Source organism: Camelina sativa, chromosome 11, assembly GCF_000633955.1.
Source record: "Camelina sativa cultivar DH55 chromosome 11, Cs, whole genome shotgun sequence".
Classification (NCBI taxonomy): domain Eukaryota; kingdom Viridiplantae; phylum Streptophyta; class Magnoliopsida; order Brassicales; family Brassicaceae; genus Camelina; species Camelina sativa.
In genome coordinates, this window is record NC_025695.1 from 2680257 (window position 1) to 2696106 (window position 15850).

General features: G+C 38.2%; 4 protein-coding genes and 1 long non-coding RNA gene across 12 annotated transcripts in view; 2 read left to right on the forward strand and 3 right to left on the reverse strand.

Moving 5' to 3' along the window:
* Positions 1 to 1211, reverse strand: part of LOC104721249 (calcium-dependent protein kinase 5-like) — an 11366-nt gene extending 10155 nt beyond the window's left edge. For 2 of the 5 annotated variants that reach the window (XM_019232589.1, XM_010439186.2), the window contains exons 1-2: positions 1087 to 1210; positions 422 to 822 (exon numbers count right to left, since the gene is read on the reverse strand). In XM_019232589.1, the coding sequence (XP_019088134.1) occupies positions 422 to 719 (298 nt within the window). In that variant the 5' untranslated portion in view covers positions 720 to 822; positions 1087 to 1210. Of the gene's footprint in view, positions 1 to 14; positions 823 to 1086 lie in introns of all 5 variants that reach the window. The other 3 variants (XM_019232591.1, XM_019232588.1, XM_019232590.1) reach the window with 3 other exon arrangements.
* Positions 3811 to 7411, forward strand: LOC104721251 (monosaccharide-sensing protein 2-like). Of its 3 annotated transcripts, XM_019232585.1 has the most exons (7): positions 3816 to 4134; positions 4234 to 4384; positions 4568 to 4819; positions 5099 to 5413; positions 5498 to 6438; positions 6530 to 6717; positions 6810 to 7273. In XM_019232585.1, exons 2-7 carry the CDS (start codon positions 4306 to 4308, stop codon positions 7252 to 7254), a joined length of 2220 nt encoding a protein of 739 aa, XP_019088130.1. In that variant the 5' UTR covers positions 3816 to 4134; positions 4234 to 4305; the 3' UTR covers positions 7255 to 7273. The 3 variants fall into 3 exon arrangements, with proteins under 3 accessions (XP_019088131.1, XP_019088130.1, XP_019088132.1); XM_019232586.1 differs by lacking the exon at positions 4568 to 4819 and having other exon boundaries at positions 3811 to 3909; positions 4847 to 5413; XM_019232587.1 differs by lacking the exon at positions 4568 to 4819 and having other exon boundaries at positions 3817 to 4134; positions 4847 to 5413; positions 6810 to 7411.
* On the reverse strand, positions 7331 to 8766 carry LOC104721250 (homoserine kinase-like). Of its 2 annotated transcripts, XM_010439189.2 has the most exons (2): positions 7574 to 8765; positions 7331 to 7366 (listed from the first exon to the last, which is right to left on the reverse strand). In XM_010439189.2, the coding sequence occupies exons 1-2, from the start codon at positions 8591 to 8593 to the stop codon at positions 7346 to 7348; spliced, it is 1041 nt and encodes a 346-aa protein (XP_010437491.1). In that variant the 5' UTR covers positions 8594 to 8765; the 3' UTR covers positions 7331 to 7345. The 2 variants fall into 2 exon arrangements, with proteins under 2 accessions (XP_010437491.1, XP_010437490.1); XM_010439188.1 differs by lacking the exon at positions 7331 to 7366 and having other exon boundaries at positions 7399 to 8766.
* On the forward strand, positions 9454 to 10582 carry LOC104721252. Its single transcript, XR_756953.1, has 3 exons — positions 9454 to 9592; positions 9842 to 9972; positions 10072 to 10582. It is a non-coding gene; the product is annotated as an uncharacterized LOC104721252 (long non-coding RNA).
* Positions 10772 to 15012, reverse strand: LOC104721253 (glutamate receptor 3.2-like). The gene is made up of 7 exons (XM_010439192.2): positions 14458 to 15012; positions 13972 to 14217; positions 12527 to 13875; positions 12152 to 12429; positions 12040 to 12071; positions 11560 to 11954; positions 10772 to 11455 (listed from the first exon to the last, which is right to left on the reverse strand). Exons 2-7 carry the CDS (start codon positions 14210 to 14212, stop codon positions 11006 to 11008), a joined length of 2745 nt encoding a protein of 914 aa, XP_010437494.1. The 5' UTR covers positions 14213 to 14217; positions 14458 to 15012; the 3' UTR covers positions 10772 to 11005.

A 15850-nucleotide genomic window follows, 5' to 3' on the forward strand; every position in this document is an offset into this window, starting at 1 on the left:
CCAAAATCAATAGCCTTGAGGGAGAAATCATCATCCTTATTAACCAACAAGAAATTCTCAGGCTTCAAGTCTCTATGCATAACACCAAGAGAATGACACGCTTCAACAACCCCAACAATGATCTTAGTAAGCTCAGCAGCTTTCCTCTCGCTGTAATGCCCTCTCTGAATAATCCTATCAAACAATTCACCTCCAGCACAAAGCTCCATCACAATGTGAACATACAAAGAGTCCTCATAAGCTCCTTTGATGGTCACGATATTACCGTGACCAGCTAAATGGTGCATAATCTGAATCTCCCTTCTAACATCCTCAACATCTTCCTTGGAGATCAACTTCCTCTTGGATATGGACTTACAAGCGTAGTCAATCCCCGTGGCAACTTCTGTGCATAGATAAGTCGTTCCAAATTGACCTTGTCCTAGCTTACGGCTAAGAGTATAGAAATCACGAATGTTTGGTGTCTTATGACCAAGAACATAGTAAGCTTGATTGTCCGGGTTACGCCTCATGATTGGTTCTCTTAAAGGAATAACAAGAGCTGGATTTTTGCTGTCGTTGTTGTCTTTCTCTGCAGCGTTGTTGTTGGTAGGAGAATGGTCGTCGGAACTAGAAGAAACGTTGGTAGCAGATGTTTTAGAGTTATGACTATCTTCAGGCTTATTGTTATTGCCTTGGGAGATTTTGTCTTTCAAAGATCCACGGCATGAATTGCCCATGAAACAATGGGAATTGACCAAATCCTAGTTTAAAGACAGCAACTTTCACTATCTGTGGTTCTTCATCCAAGGAACTGTTCATATATATGATTTTGAAAAAACACTGTCACAAAGTCAAAACCTTGAAATAATCAGAACAAATCTCAGAAGCTAAACTAGAAGAAAGAAAAAGTAACGAACTTTAACAATCACAAGTAAAGAAGACGCAAAACCCACATCAGATCAAATAGTCAAACTAACGAGAAAATAAAAAGACAAAACACAAGAAGAGCTAAGAAGAAGTTTCAATGGAGATCTTTGATAAAAGAATCACAAAAACAAGAGAGAATGAAACAAAAGCAAAAAGGGAAAAGAGGATCTAGTTTACCAGTAGTAGAAGTACTCAGAACGGCGAAAGAGAAGGAAGAAGACTGAAAGAATGAATGGATTAGGAATCTGACTTAAAAGGAGAAAGTAAAATTTAGTAGACCAAAAAAAGGGAAAGCTACAATACTATTTTATAAAGAACAATTTATATTTCGAGATGGAAGTAAAATAAAATAAAATAAATAAATTAAAAAAAATAGATTTTTTTTAGTTAGTTTTGTTTGGTCGGATAAATAAGATTCGTTGGATGAGAATGTGATGGCTTTAGTTTACGGCGGCGATTGAGCGAAGAAAGGTCCTTGCCCTTAATTAGTGCTCACCAGCTACTCCTCTCTGACTCTCTCTCTCTCTCCGCGGTTTCCTCTCACCTTCTTCACTTTTGAATTATTAAAACCAGTTCCTCTTTTGGTCGATACATGAGAATATTTGTTTTTTTTTATTTTTTATATAAAAATTAGAAAGGTTGTACATGAGAATATTATTAGTTCTTTTTGTTGGATAATCAAAATTTGAGTATTCGAATTATAATAAGTCGATGACGATGACCATTGACCTGCACAATCCAGCACTCTTCTTCTTGTTGTTATGTTTGTCGTTTGATTTATTGGAGTGGTGGTGTGGTGCACCATATTATTTATACTTATTATAGAGGAAAAAAAACTATAATGTTGGATACTATTTTGGAATCATTTTTTAGTACTTTTTACTTTTTAAGCTCACAAAAATCCCTATCGAGTTTAACAGCGAGACAATCGCAATCATATATTAGTGTAACACCACAATCTCTATAATTTTTGCTTTCAGGAATCTTTCCACTTTCACTATATTTGATTGAACACACACAATGAAGTATGTCGAAATGCAGATTAAAATGTACAAGGGTTTACGTTAAATTGATTGATATATAAATCAATTCAAAGTAAAGACACATAAAAACTAGACGGGTCATCTACCATTCGGTTTGTGTTTGGGCCTTTTATCCACTGACCTGGCCCAATACTCAAATACAAACATCACACACCATAATGGCCGTTTTATTGTATTGTTTAGACTTTAGACTTTAGACCCAATGATAAAATGTTACTTTCAGTTTCAAATTAGTGATACGGAAGAAACAAAACCCGAATTTTTGAATGAAAAAAACCCTCGGATTTATCGAAGTCGACACCTTCACACGACTGACGGACTGTATCAAATTGGAGACTTTCACCCAAACAAACACATATTTTGGGATATATATATATATACATTATATCATTTTGCTGGCTAATTTCTTACCAAACTCTCCTGTTAGATCTCTCGATGTCGAACCAGTGAACACAAATGAAATGGTCCGTGATGTCCAACAAAAATAAATGAAATGGTCCGTTTCTTCTATTCTACGGAAGTTTAAGAAACCATGTCATGATGATTAATGATGATGTGGACAAGAATCTTTATATATTCGCATTCACATGCCAGTCTATGTAAAAAGATTCTGTTTCGTGTTTGTATATATTAATGTGGTGTGTGTGTCCCATTCGTAACGCTTATTATACAGTGTCCTTGTACGTTCATTTCCGGAAAAATATCTAAAAACTTATGAGAGTCAAATATATTCATATAACCAATTATGTAGATGCTTTTTTTTATAAATAATATCACTTTTAAGATATTTTCTTCTGAAAGTTATTAATTACCACGTACAACGAATTTACCAATCATCAATATAAATGCATTCCTTTTTCTTTCCTTCCCTTTTAATCTGTAAAGAGAAAAAATATTAGCAAAGTGAAGAAATAAAACTAATCATTATATTTGTAACATACGAATACGACTCACGATTAAACAAGTTAAGGTGTCTCATTGTGTTTGGACAATATTCTCCATTATTGCATTTTTTTTTCTTGATTAATTATGTAAAGTTGAAATGATTTGAAGATGCTTTCCCGGATGTAAACAAACTAAACTTTACTTTAAACAATAACTTTATTTTCAGAAAACTCAACTCATGCTTACATAGCTCAGATATTTGATCTCTCTCTTATACTCCGAAATAGATCTAAGATTTCAGAAATCAATCCTTATCTTTCTTCGTATTTACAAAAGCAAGTACCAATCATTTTCCCCAATCATGCCGACAATAAAACTCATAGGTTTTGAAGACACATCTACTACATACGAACTCCAAATTTATTATACCCACCTCTACAACTATGTTTTATTCTAATTGTATCAGATATTTAATAAATATAGAAAATACAATTAAAACCATATGCTATTTAGATGTCCCTAATTTATTAAAAGTTTGGACCTTTACTTCATGAATGCCAACCCAATATGGTAAAGAGAAGAACATTGTCGAGAATTTTGAACTCTAGAAGTTTTGAACGGTGAATAAATGACTGATGTTACAAACTCGTGGACCCAAATCCAAAAGATGACAAATTTAATAGGTTTATTGGTGTTAACTCTCTGAAAATGATTCTGTACGCAAACACGAGAGATAGATAGATAGATAGATAGAGAGAGAGAGAAAGAGAGAGCATATACAATAGACATACGTGGTGTGAGAGGACAGGAGCAAAGAGGCAGGTGTCACTTATCCCATAGGCTTGTCTCTCTGTTCACAGTCCTTTCGCAAAACACACACAAAAAAAAAAAGTAATCAATTTTATATTCTCACGGTTATTTCGAAATCTAGCTTTCGTTTTCTTTTTTTTTCTGATTTAAATTTTTAAACCAAAAGGGAAAATAAATAAAAATGCTTTTTTTTGATTGCGTAGTGACGCCATTGAAGCAGCAGCGGTTCACTGATAGTGGCTTGTTCTGCCTCCTTTTCCAAGTTTGCAAACCCTAGTTTTCCATCTCTCTCTCTCTTATATATATCATATTCTCTCCATTTGACTTGGTTTCTCTTCTCTTCTCTTCTACTTGGAAGAAGAGATAATAATAAAAAGTAGTCAAATTTTACTAAAAGTTTCGATTTTTGACATCTGTGGGTTATTTATTTACCTCTGTTTTTATCTTTCTTCCAGAACTCCTCTGTATCTTTTTACGTCACTAAAGGGTTTGTTATAGTCTTAGGTCATGCTTTTTTTTGGTGTTATCTCTCTCTGTTTATCTTTTTAGCTCACCAGTGAGATTGTGTCTGATTTCGATTTTTCAGGTGGGTTTTGTCTCACTCATCGTTGGCCAGTGACTCTGTTTTTCGAAATTCGCTAAAGATAAGACGGGAATTATGAGTGGAGCTGTACTTGTTGCTGTTGCTGCTGCTGTTGGCAACTTGTTACAAGGATGGGATAACGCCACAATTGCAGGTGAGATTGGTTTTGGTTGTTTATTATATGTTCGAATCCATAATTCTGTCTGTAGGATCGAAGAAAGAAAGGATTTTTTTTGATGGGGTGTTTGATACAATTCACAGATTCTGTTTCATCCTTTTAGCTTGATCTCTTTTGCTTTTGTGTGATGGATTTTAACCTTTAATTGGGACTCTGCAGGAGCTGTGTTGTACATTAAAAAGGAGTTTAATTTGGAGAGTAATCCATCAGTGGAAGGTCTAATTGTGGCCATGTCACTTATTGGTGCTACTCTGATTACAACATGCTCCGGAGGTGTAGCTGATTTGCTTGGTCGCCGTCCCATGCTAATATTGTCCTCAATTCTCTACTTTGTTGGTTCTCTAGTGATGCTATGGTCTCCCAACGTTTATGTTCTGCTCTTAGGAAGGTTGTTAGATGGATTTGGGGTTGGTATTGTGGTCANTTGGGACTCTGCAGGAGCTGTGTTGTACATAAAAAAGGAGTTTAATTTGGAGAGTAATCCATCAGTGGAAGGTCTAATTGTGGCGATGTCACTTATTGGTGCTACTCTGATTACAACATGCTCCGGAGGTGTAGCTGATTTGCTTGGTCGCCGTCCCATGCTAATATTGTCCTCATTTCTCTACTTTGTTGGTTCTCTAGTGATGCTATGGTCTCCCAACGTTTATGTTCTGCTCTTAGGAAGGTTGTTAGATGGATTTGGGGTTGGTATTGTGGTCACACTTGTTCCTATTTATATATCCGAGACTGCACCTCCTGAGATAAGGGGTCTCTTGAATACGCTTCCGCAGTTCACTGGCTCTGGAGGGATGTTCTTATCTTACTGTATGGTATTCGGGATGTCGTTGATGCCATCTCCTAACTGGAGGTTGATGCTTGGTGTCCTTTTCATCCCTTCCCTTATCTTTTTCTTCCTCACAGTCTTCTTCTTGCCTGAGTCTCCAAGGTGGCTCGTAAGCAAAGGCCGAATGCTTGAAGCAAAGCGGGTACTACAGAGACTACGTGGTCGGGAAGATGTGTCTGGTTAGTCTTTAGATCATTCTGATTCTAATTTTTTTCAGTGAACAAGTTCTTTTCTATTGAATGTTCTTATGTGGCAATGATTAGGTGAGATGGCTTTGTTGGTTGAGGGTCTTGGAGTTGGAGGTGAAACAACCATAGAGGAATATATAATCGGTCCTGCTGATGAAGTCACTGATGATCATGATATAGCTGTAGATAAGGATCAGATTAAGTTGTATGGTGCAGAAGAAGGGCTGAGTTGGGTTGCTAGGCCAGTCAAAGGAGGAAGCACTGTGAGTGTTTTGTCTCGCCATGGAAGCACAATGAGCAAGAGGCAAGGCTCATTGATTGATCCTCTTGTCACACTGTTTGGGAGCGTTCACGAAAAGATGCCGGAAACTGGAAGCATGAGGAGTGCCTTGTTCCCTCATTTTGGGAGTATGTTCAGTGTGGGAGGGAACCAACAAAGACATGAAGATTGGGATGAAGAGAATCTTGTTGGAGAAGGTGAGGACTATCCATCCGACCATGGAGATGATTCTGATGATGAACTTCATTCTCCGTTGATCTCACGTCAAACGACAAGCATGGAGAAAGACATGCCTCACACTGCTCATGGTACTCTTTCTACCTTCAGACATGGAAGTCAAGTGCAGGGAGCTCAAGGGGAAGGAGCGAGTAGTATGGGGATTGGAGGTGGATGGCAAGTGGCATGGAAATGGACTGAAAGAGAAGATGAATCAGGGGAGAAAGAAGGTGGATTTAAGCGGATATACTTGCATCAAGAAGGTTTCCCAGGATCTCGACGTGGCTCAATTGTTTCATTACCTGGAGGTGGTGCAACTGGTGACTCAGAGTTTGTACAAGCATCTGCTTTGGTTAGCCAACCAGCTCTTTATTCCAAAGACCTTCTCAGAGAACACACAATTGGTCCTGCTATGCTGCATCCATCGGAAACACCTAAAGGGTCAATTTGGCATGATCTTCAAGATCCTGGAGTCAAACGTGCGTTAGTCGTAGGAGTCGGACTTCAAATACTTCAGCAGGTAATCTAAGATAGAGACGACATCAAACTTAGTGAATCACATAAAAAGAATCTGCATGGTAACTTTGTGTATTTTTTTTGTGACAATGCAGTTCTCAGGCATCAATGGAGTTCTATACTACACACCTCAAATCCTCGAGCAGGCGGGTGTTGGGATTCTACTATCAAACTTGGGGATTAGTTCTTCTTCTGCATCCTTACTTATAAGTGCATTGACAACCTTTGTGATGTTACCTGCCATAGCTGTTGCAATGAGGCTCATGGATCTATCTGGTCGAAGGTAGTTAAAACTGAAAACTTCCTTTGATTTTGATTCATTCACAATACATACAAAGCAAAACAAGCTAATGAAATGTTTTCTTTTTCTTGCAGGACCTTGCTTCTCACCACGATACCGATCTTGATAGCATCTCTGTTGGTATTAGTAGTCTCGAATATAGTTCAAATGAACAGCATAGTGCACGCGGTCTTATCAACCGCAAGTGTCGTGCTTTACTTTTGTTTCTTCGTGATGGGTTTTGGTCCGGCTCCAAACATCCTCTGCTCAGAGATCTTCCCAACTCGAGTCCGCGGAATCTGCATCGCCATTTGCGCACTCACCTTCTGGATATGCGACATTATCGTCACCTACAGTCTCCCTGTGCTGCTCAAATCCGTTGGACTTGCTGGTGTGTTTGGAATGTACGCAATCGTCTGTTGCATCTCATGGGTCTTTGTGTTCATTAAAGTCCCCGAAACTAAAGGCATGCCACTTGAAGTCATCACTGAGTTCTTCTCTCTTGGAGCTAGACAAGCTGAAGCTGCTAAAGTCGACTGAGAAACTAGAAGACTTGAGATATCAAGTTTGTGTAATGTTTTCCATCTCCATGTGGATTTGTTGTTGTCTTATTTACTTTGTGCAGTAATAATTATCTCTCTCTCTCTCTCTGTTTCTTCTTCCTCATGTGGGGAGAACAAAAGAAGTTTCAAACTCTCTTTTATTATCATCATTTTACCATTTGCAGAATCCATAGAAACAAATCCTTAAAAACTCCAAAAAGTTACATGCTTTTGATAAGTCTAGCTCCGATTTTGTCAAGTTTCTTCACAGAAGCAACAGACTTTAAGTTTCCAAATCTCGAAAACGCTTCGACCATTTTCTCTCCGATCTCATAACCTTTCTCCGCCGTGTCGATAACCGCAACCGCCGTTGGACCAGCTCCACTTATGGTGCAACCAAATGCTCCAGCTTCTAAAGCAGCTTTCTTCACAGCTTCCATCCCCGGAATCAAGGGTGCTCTCTTCGGCTCCACTACTTTATCAGACGAAAGCGCCTTCCCAAGACTCGCCACGTCACCTTCCACAACAGCAGCCACTAACGCCGCCGCTTGACTACTGTTCCAAACATGATCAGCCATTGGAATCTCTTTGGCTAGTGCTGCTCTCATTTTCTTAGTTGGAGCTTCGAAATCAGGGCTAACGAGAACAAAGAAGAGATCTTTCTCTAATGGGAACCTCAAAGGTTTTAAATCAAGCGGCTCGTAGCTTCTGATCAAAACGAATCCACCCATAATCGCCGGCGCTATGTTATCAGCGTGAAAGCCTGAGACTTTCGCTTCCGATTCTAATCCGGCGAGAACAAGCTCGTCGTTTCCTAACTTCCGGCCAAATAGTTCGTTAACTGCCACAGCTGCTGCGGCGGCACTAGCCGCACTGGAACCTAAACCACTCCCTAAAGGAAGACCTTTACGCAAAGCTAACGATAAACCAACAGATTTGATCCCAAGCATCTTCATCGTCGCCATAGCTGCGATCCCGGCGCAGTTCTGGTGTGGATCAAAGCTGAGTTTAGTTGTGGTTCCGGTGATTTCAGAGATTGAGATATCTCCGTTACGGACAGAGGGATCCACGTGGAGAGTGACGTGGTCACCGAGACCGTCGACGGCGCATCCTAAGAAATCAAAGCCTGGTCCTAGATTCGCAACAGTCGCCGGAGCAAAAGTCTTGACGGAGGTGAAAACTGGTTCTGGCTCGGTGGCGATGACAAGGCCTTGTGATTGTACGGTGGCTCTGGGTTTAAAGATGGAGACTTTAGTGATTAAAGACTTTGAAGGTTTGGTTTTTGGGTGGAAGTTGAAAATGGGTTTTGAAGGAGATTGAAAACATAGGGTCGCCATTGATGGAACTGAAGCTAAACCTTCAAATCGCAATAACAAGGGAGACACCAAGATGAACAATATGATTAACCTAATCTTAAGGTTTATTTGTTAGGGTTTATAAAATGTTTTCAAAATCTAGTGAGTAGTAGTGACTATTGAGGTGGAGATCCATTTACCAAATTATTCAATATTTTCCTGAGGCAAATCACTAATAAGCAGTGTTCAAGAAAGCGCTAGGCGGTATCTGGGTGGTGACCCAACGCCTAGCGCCTAGAACGCTTAGTCGGAGCCTAGACGGTTTTTAGGCGGTTTAGGCGTTTCCAACATAAAACATTATATATATAATTATATTAAAATATATGTTATAAAAATAAAAAATTTATAAATTATAAACAACGATAAGAAAAATACATTTATTTAAGTTATATTAACAACATATAAATGTTTATAATTACGTATATAGATATAAAACATAATAATTTAATTATATGTAATTTAAAAATCAAAAATAAATATTAAAATAAAATGTATGTAATTTTAAGCGGGTTAGATGGTCATCTAGGCGTCTGCTGAGCGCCTAGCGCCTAGACGGCGCCTAGGCGGCCGCCTAGATCGCTTTCTTGAACACTGCTAATAAGCCATCACTAACCAACCTATTAAAAAACCAAACTCAACCGGTACCTTTGGAATCGTCCGGTTGATGATTACAGCTCGGTTTAGGCTTTTGCTTGCTTGCACATAGTTAAATAGAGTTACATTTTGTCTCCCATATACGTTGAGCAAAATGACCGAGACTCCGAGAGATATAACCGACGAACCTGATCTTATCTAGAAACTAAATTCTCCTAACTATCCGGAACTGAAAAGAACTGGTTTGAACCGAACGGACTACCCGAATTCTGAGGCTAAACAATTTGTTTATTAGGCATTTGATTTCTCTTAAATTTTATGTTCTTCTTCCTCGTCGAGAAGGTTTCATCGGACCTACACTCTAGCCAATCGCTCTTCTCGTTTTTGGTATGGAGTTTTCTCTCTTGTAGCATTTTTGTATCTGATTTGTAGCAATCTTGTGTATGAAGCTGATCAATTAGAACTCACGACAAAAAAAAAAACAAAAAACAAAAAAAAAACTGATCAGGGTTAGAATGATCTCTAATTGTTGTAGTTATGTGTGTAGTTGAGTAATTAGATTATTAATTTGAATGAGAATTTGTGGGAGTTATAAGCAAATCTCTTACAACACCATTGTTTTATATGTTCATATAGGGTTACCATGGTTGATTTTGAAAGATGTTTACGACGTACCAAAACGTTCTTGTACACAAGCCGACGGTTTCTAGGACTATTGATTTTAGTCGTGTCTCATGCAACAGCTACGGACTTTACAAAAGAAGCAGGTTTAGTTGTGGCAGGCTACTACTATATTTTTCTTGTGTGAGTGTTTGTTTGTTTGTCTCACCCTTTGTAGTTACTAGTCCTTGTTGTGTATTTTTCAGAAAATGTTCATTCCTCCGGATGTGTTTGTCCGTGTGCGCCACTCAACCTTATTAATGCAGTATCATTGCCTATCCAGGAAGTATCATTGCCTACACACAAATACGTCCCACCTAAAGATTGGTGGATTGTCTCTCTAGTATCCATTGTTGCTGTGATAACAGTGACGTTTTGCTTGTCCTCAATAATATATGCAGTACGTCCGCCAGTAGCTACTACAACTGAACACATCAACAAGGAATTATTAGCAGCGGAAATATTAGCAAAATTTGAAGAGGGAAACACAAACATGGATGATTACATCGAGTATTTAAGGAATACTATCAACGAAGTTCCTTGCTTAACACGAAGAAGCTAAATCCTCATGTGCTTTTTCATGGAAGTGTCTTTTGTTGGAAACAAAACATGTGTCTCATCTTATAACTCAATCAACTCAATCAGGTGTCATATTCAATCGCTTACCATTTGTTTATGGAGGTCTATCAAAATAAATCCACCATCATTTCTCTTTTACCTAGGCTATTGTGGAAATCTCTATTGCTAGTTTTATATAGATAACTCTCACTGTGTTCAATGATTGTAACTTCTTACTACTACTCAAGTGAAAACCCCAAATTTTGAATAAATATCTATGAATGTTAATGAATCCAATTACTATACTAGAAGGATTGGATAGTAACCATACTTATATACCTAACGAAACAGAAAGAGACAATTTGGGATTCTTTTCTTTAAACAGATAGATACAAAGTTGTAATTCCTTCTTTTAAGATCATATGATGTCTTACAAGTTTATGGTTTAAAATGTTCCGTATGCTTCAAGGCTTATTCTTGAAGTATAATCAAAATCTGTATTCTACTATATGTATGAGGTATGTGTCTGCATTGCTTCATCTTTCATGCCTGACGAAGATGGCTTGAGTAATGATGTATCTGTTATAATGGTCTAGAAGGCCTTACAGAATGATCATCGATTCGTTTACGCTTCAACCTTCTCTTGGTTTCCTCTTCTTTTTCATCGAAATAAGCTAGAAATGTCAGCAACGTTTTAGAACGCGAACTTTCTGGTGAAGGTACTGTAGCAGCTGGTGAAGGTACTGTGGCAGCTTCTTCCTCAGGCTTGTTGTGGCGGCAAAAGTCGCGGACTATCTTGAAGAAGTAGATGAAGAGAGCGATAAAACAAGCGATCCCACACACAAGGAATAATCCCCAGAAGCTACGGAGTTTAAGCTGTTCTGAATCCTCAACTGACTCTGAACCATTCAGGTTACTGCAGTTGGATTTTGAAAGCCACTTGTCATGGATCTTTTGAAGCTGTCCTGTCTCTGATAGACCTAAGATCGCGGTTGACATGTCAACTGCTAATGGAGAGTCTCTTGGGAATGCCTTTAAACAAAAAAAGAAACGCAATGAAGATGATCAAGATTAATGTTCAAACGAGCCGCAGGGAGAAAGAAAGAGATTCGGAAATTCAAATGAAAGGTACTCACAAAGCCCCAGCCGCTTCTGGTGAATTCTTGGCCTCTAATAGCAAATCCACAGAACTCTGAGAGGAAGAGATCAACATAAGGGCGTTCATCGACAATTGCAGCAACAGTTCCGTTTTGAAGAGCTGTGGCGTATTCTTTTGGGGAGCCGAGTGGTACAAGTCGAGATCTGGCGATGTTAAGCTCATCAATCATGTAGTTTTCAGCATAAGAACCTACCTGAAACCCAACTCGTCCATTGCTGCTGATGAGTGTGTCTACTCCTTTGATTGGTGAGTTCAGCTGTTGCACTGTAAGAATCGATGTAAGACTCGCTGTGTAACTTGACGTTATGATCAGTACCACAAAAAGCCAGATCAGCAGCACAAGACGACCGAGTGTGCTCACTGTATTCTCTCCTGCGAGTTTAGTTGCATAAAGATTTTAGAGACATCATCAAATGTACTGTAGTAAGTTAGCTGATGTTTTTTAGATGTAACTTACTGTGTGAGAAAAACATCGTCGAGAAGCTGAACCTGCAAAAATAATAATATCATGTGTGATGTTAAATGCCAATATATCGATATTATGCATCTTGAGTGACTGTTTTACTAACCAGAGAATTGTAACTATCTGTTTCCTTGGAGGTCCACGAAACTCATCATTGGTTCTATGTTCAAGAATCCATATTACTGATCCAACAATGAGGAAAAAAGCTGCTGTAATAGCCCACATTGGAGGTGTAAAAGGGCGTAAGAATGCCCACGGAGTATCATTTAGCTTAGTAACAGGAGCAACCACGACAAGTCCTGATTCTATGTATGGCTGAGTGAAATCCACAATCCTTGTTCGTTTTGTAACAATAGCTATGTCTCCTACAACAGCATCAAACACCTGAAAGCAAAAAATGAACAACTCACACAATCAGTTACAGTCAGTTTCGACAATGTTTTTGTAAACAAATGATATTTTCCTGATTCTTTTTACTCACTCCGGTAGTGACGTTGTTGACAAATTCATTGAAGTTTGGGTTCTTGTGACCGTCTCCAAAAAGGATGAACTCATGAGGAACTGGATAAGAAATCAGTTTGACTGCAGCTTCAAAGACATCAATGGCATACCCATGCACTTTGTTGCTTCCATCCACCCTTGACACAAAGTCCTTGAAGCTTGCTCTGTCCGGTACACCGATTCTCAATCTTCTCCCGTTGTTAGGAAAAACCCATCCACGTGGCGTCTCAGAAGTTCCACCAGGCCAAGTCACATTGTCCAGATGTTGGTTTGAGCTGGAACGATTAGAAGGCTTATTGTATAGTGACTCTGGAGGTATAATAGAGAGCCCAGAATGGTTGGACCAATACCCTATCTGCTTAACCCCTTCATCAACCATGTTAAAGATGTCATATGAGGGCCGTATCATTGATCTGTCAGGAAGAAACTGTATTGGACCTGTAAGACCAGACATCTTTGTATTCACAATATAATCACGTAATTGTGATCCTTGATCAAATATGCTCAATGCACCTAGATTCAGTGACCCTCCTCTCGTCATGCTGGTTAGCTTTGGGTCGCTAGAGAAGGAAATGTTAGCTCCGCTATCTAAAAGTGTCTTAACAGCTCGAGCAACGATCCAGACACTATCATAAGCATAGAGTCCATAAACGTTTAACCCGATAGTCCCATTACTCAACTTGTTCCACCGTGCCACGAAATCTCTTTTCTTTCTTGAATTTGGCGTGTGACTACGGAGACTGAGCACACCTCTAATAGATTCAGCAATCTTGGGAGATAACGGGATAACAGAATCTAACAGAGAAGTCAACCAAGGTGTAGCTATCCAAACATAACCTTTCTCCATCATGCCAAGCTTCTGAGCTTCCTCAAAGATCATCACACCTGTTTTAGGGAAAGTGTTCACAATAATTACCCGAGACTCCATCCTTTGAATCTTAACCAACTCATCTATGATCTCACGAGGACTAGTAATCACCACATCTAAAGGAAGCACAGCCTTGTATGAAATCTTGCAGCGCCTTCCTTCAAGCTCATCGCCTAAAGCTGTTACACCGTTTCTACTGTTATCATCGTCGTTGTACAATGCAATCACATCTGACCAACCGTAGTAACTTATCAATTCTGCAATGGCACGCATCAGAAAGAGATCGCTAGGTGCTGTTTGTATAAAGAACGGGAACTGGAGAGGCGAGAGGCTAGGGTCTAAAGCTGTGAATGACAACATAGGCACATTAAGCTCATTTGCAAGATGAGACAGGACATGAGCCATTATTGATGTCTGAGGACCAATTATAGCCACAGCATCAGTCTCCATGAACTGCAATGCTGTGAGATTAAAAAAAAAACCAACACAAGGATAAGTAAAAGTTTAGTTTTCAAAAAAACAAGAATCAATGAAACAACAAGATGACTTTATATCACCTCCCATGATGGTGAGGAACCCGTTGCGCTTGGCATCATAGGTCATTATACGCAATTTAGATCCACCAAGGAAGCTAGGATCAGAATTGACATCATCCTCAGCAGCTTTCATGGCAACGCTTGTAACATCACCATGTAAAGTGCCTACACTGAAGATGGCTCCAACATCAACATTACGAGGCCTTGAAGCTCCATCACCAATAAGAAGAGTGAAACTCAATAGAACCAAAACCAAAAACATTGTTCCTGATACAAACAACAACAATCAGACAAAAACTTGAAATCAAATCATTAAAGTCACAAAAAAATGGGATTTTTTTTTTTTTTTTTATGTGGTCACAGCAAAAAGAGTATAACAACATAAAAGAAGAGAAAGCTAGAAACTTCTTTAAGAAACAAACGAATGTGAAAGAGAGGAGCAAAGAAAGTAGAGTATCTTTCAGCAGAGCTGTAAAGTGTTCACGAGGATTAAATAAAAACCCTTACCTCAAAACATAGACAAGACAACTAAAATGCAATAAATTAGTGGGAGAGAGATGCCAAAACCAAAACCCGGACCAAAATTAAGAAAAAAAAAAGCAGATTCTTTCGTCAGGTAGGAAAATCAAAGAGCTGAGAGAAGGCATGAGGAACAAGCAAAGAGAGGAGGACTGACTAAAATATACTCCTACTATTTAAGAAAAGGGAAGAACGAGTGGGTCTTCAACAAAAGGAGGTAACTTGATAAAAAGTAAAATCATGGGTATGTATGTATGCTTGAAGATTTGGGGAAAGTGTTGAGCTTTTTGGTGGGATGGGATTTGATTAAGGCTGAGAGAAAGGTAACTTAGATATATAGACAAACAAATGATTGTCGTCTCGTCGACATCGATCGATAATGAGCCATTATCTCTATCTCAACAAGTGAGAATGTGAAAAATCTTTAAACTGTAGTGTTTTTATTTCCAGTGAAAAAAAAAAAACTTTTTTCTTTTTTTGTATTTGCAAGTTGTAACGAAGTGACCCTTTTTGTGCCCAGCCAAATAAAATAGGAGAAAGAAGATGATAGAGAGATTTTTTAATTATCTAATGGCTAACCTAAGCTTAGCTAGTCTATGATCGATCTTTTATTCGCTAATGAAATCATTAACCTATGCCTTTTGCGTCATGGAGTTGTTTGAGTATATACACTTTTGATTATTCAATTCAATAATTGTATAATGTTTTTATTATTATACTTGTGTTTTTGGATTCTGTTAAAAATCCATGATCCAATGACTCTTTTTTAAAAAAAAAATTGTTCGTTTTCTTTTGGAAAACTGAGATATACAGTAGTATTATATATTTTGTGGGTTTTGATACGACAATTGAGAAAGTCTGGATATTTCGAATATCTTTTGCTTCAGGTATTCCCCACATTTAAATAAAAACATCTTCCCATGTTCCACATATGACATAACTCCAAATATCTTGTTTGGACTATTCTTTTTATTTGTAAATTTGAATACCAAAAGGCCAAAACCAAAAAAAATAAATAAATAATTTCAGCTGCTTATGGCATTTTCTGATTTTCTTGTCCTCTACAACCGCAACTTAAAAAACCTTATTACCAGAATAGAGAGACAAGTTTATACAAAAAAAAGCAAATTTGTTACATTCTTGTTCTCATTTTAAATGTTTTTAGAAGGATTAACAAAAAAACGCAGGATAAAGCAATCTAACGGGTAAAGTCAGTATGTCAAACTGTAAAGAGCAAAAAATCTAGGAAATAAAATTAAAATCTAGATTTTTCGATGTATTGTTTAAAGGATCTGTTGGTTATAAAACCAAAAAGAAATATTGGCAATAAATCATCATAATCATGGGAGAGTGGGGATTTTTTTTTTTTTTTTTTTTTTTT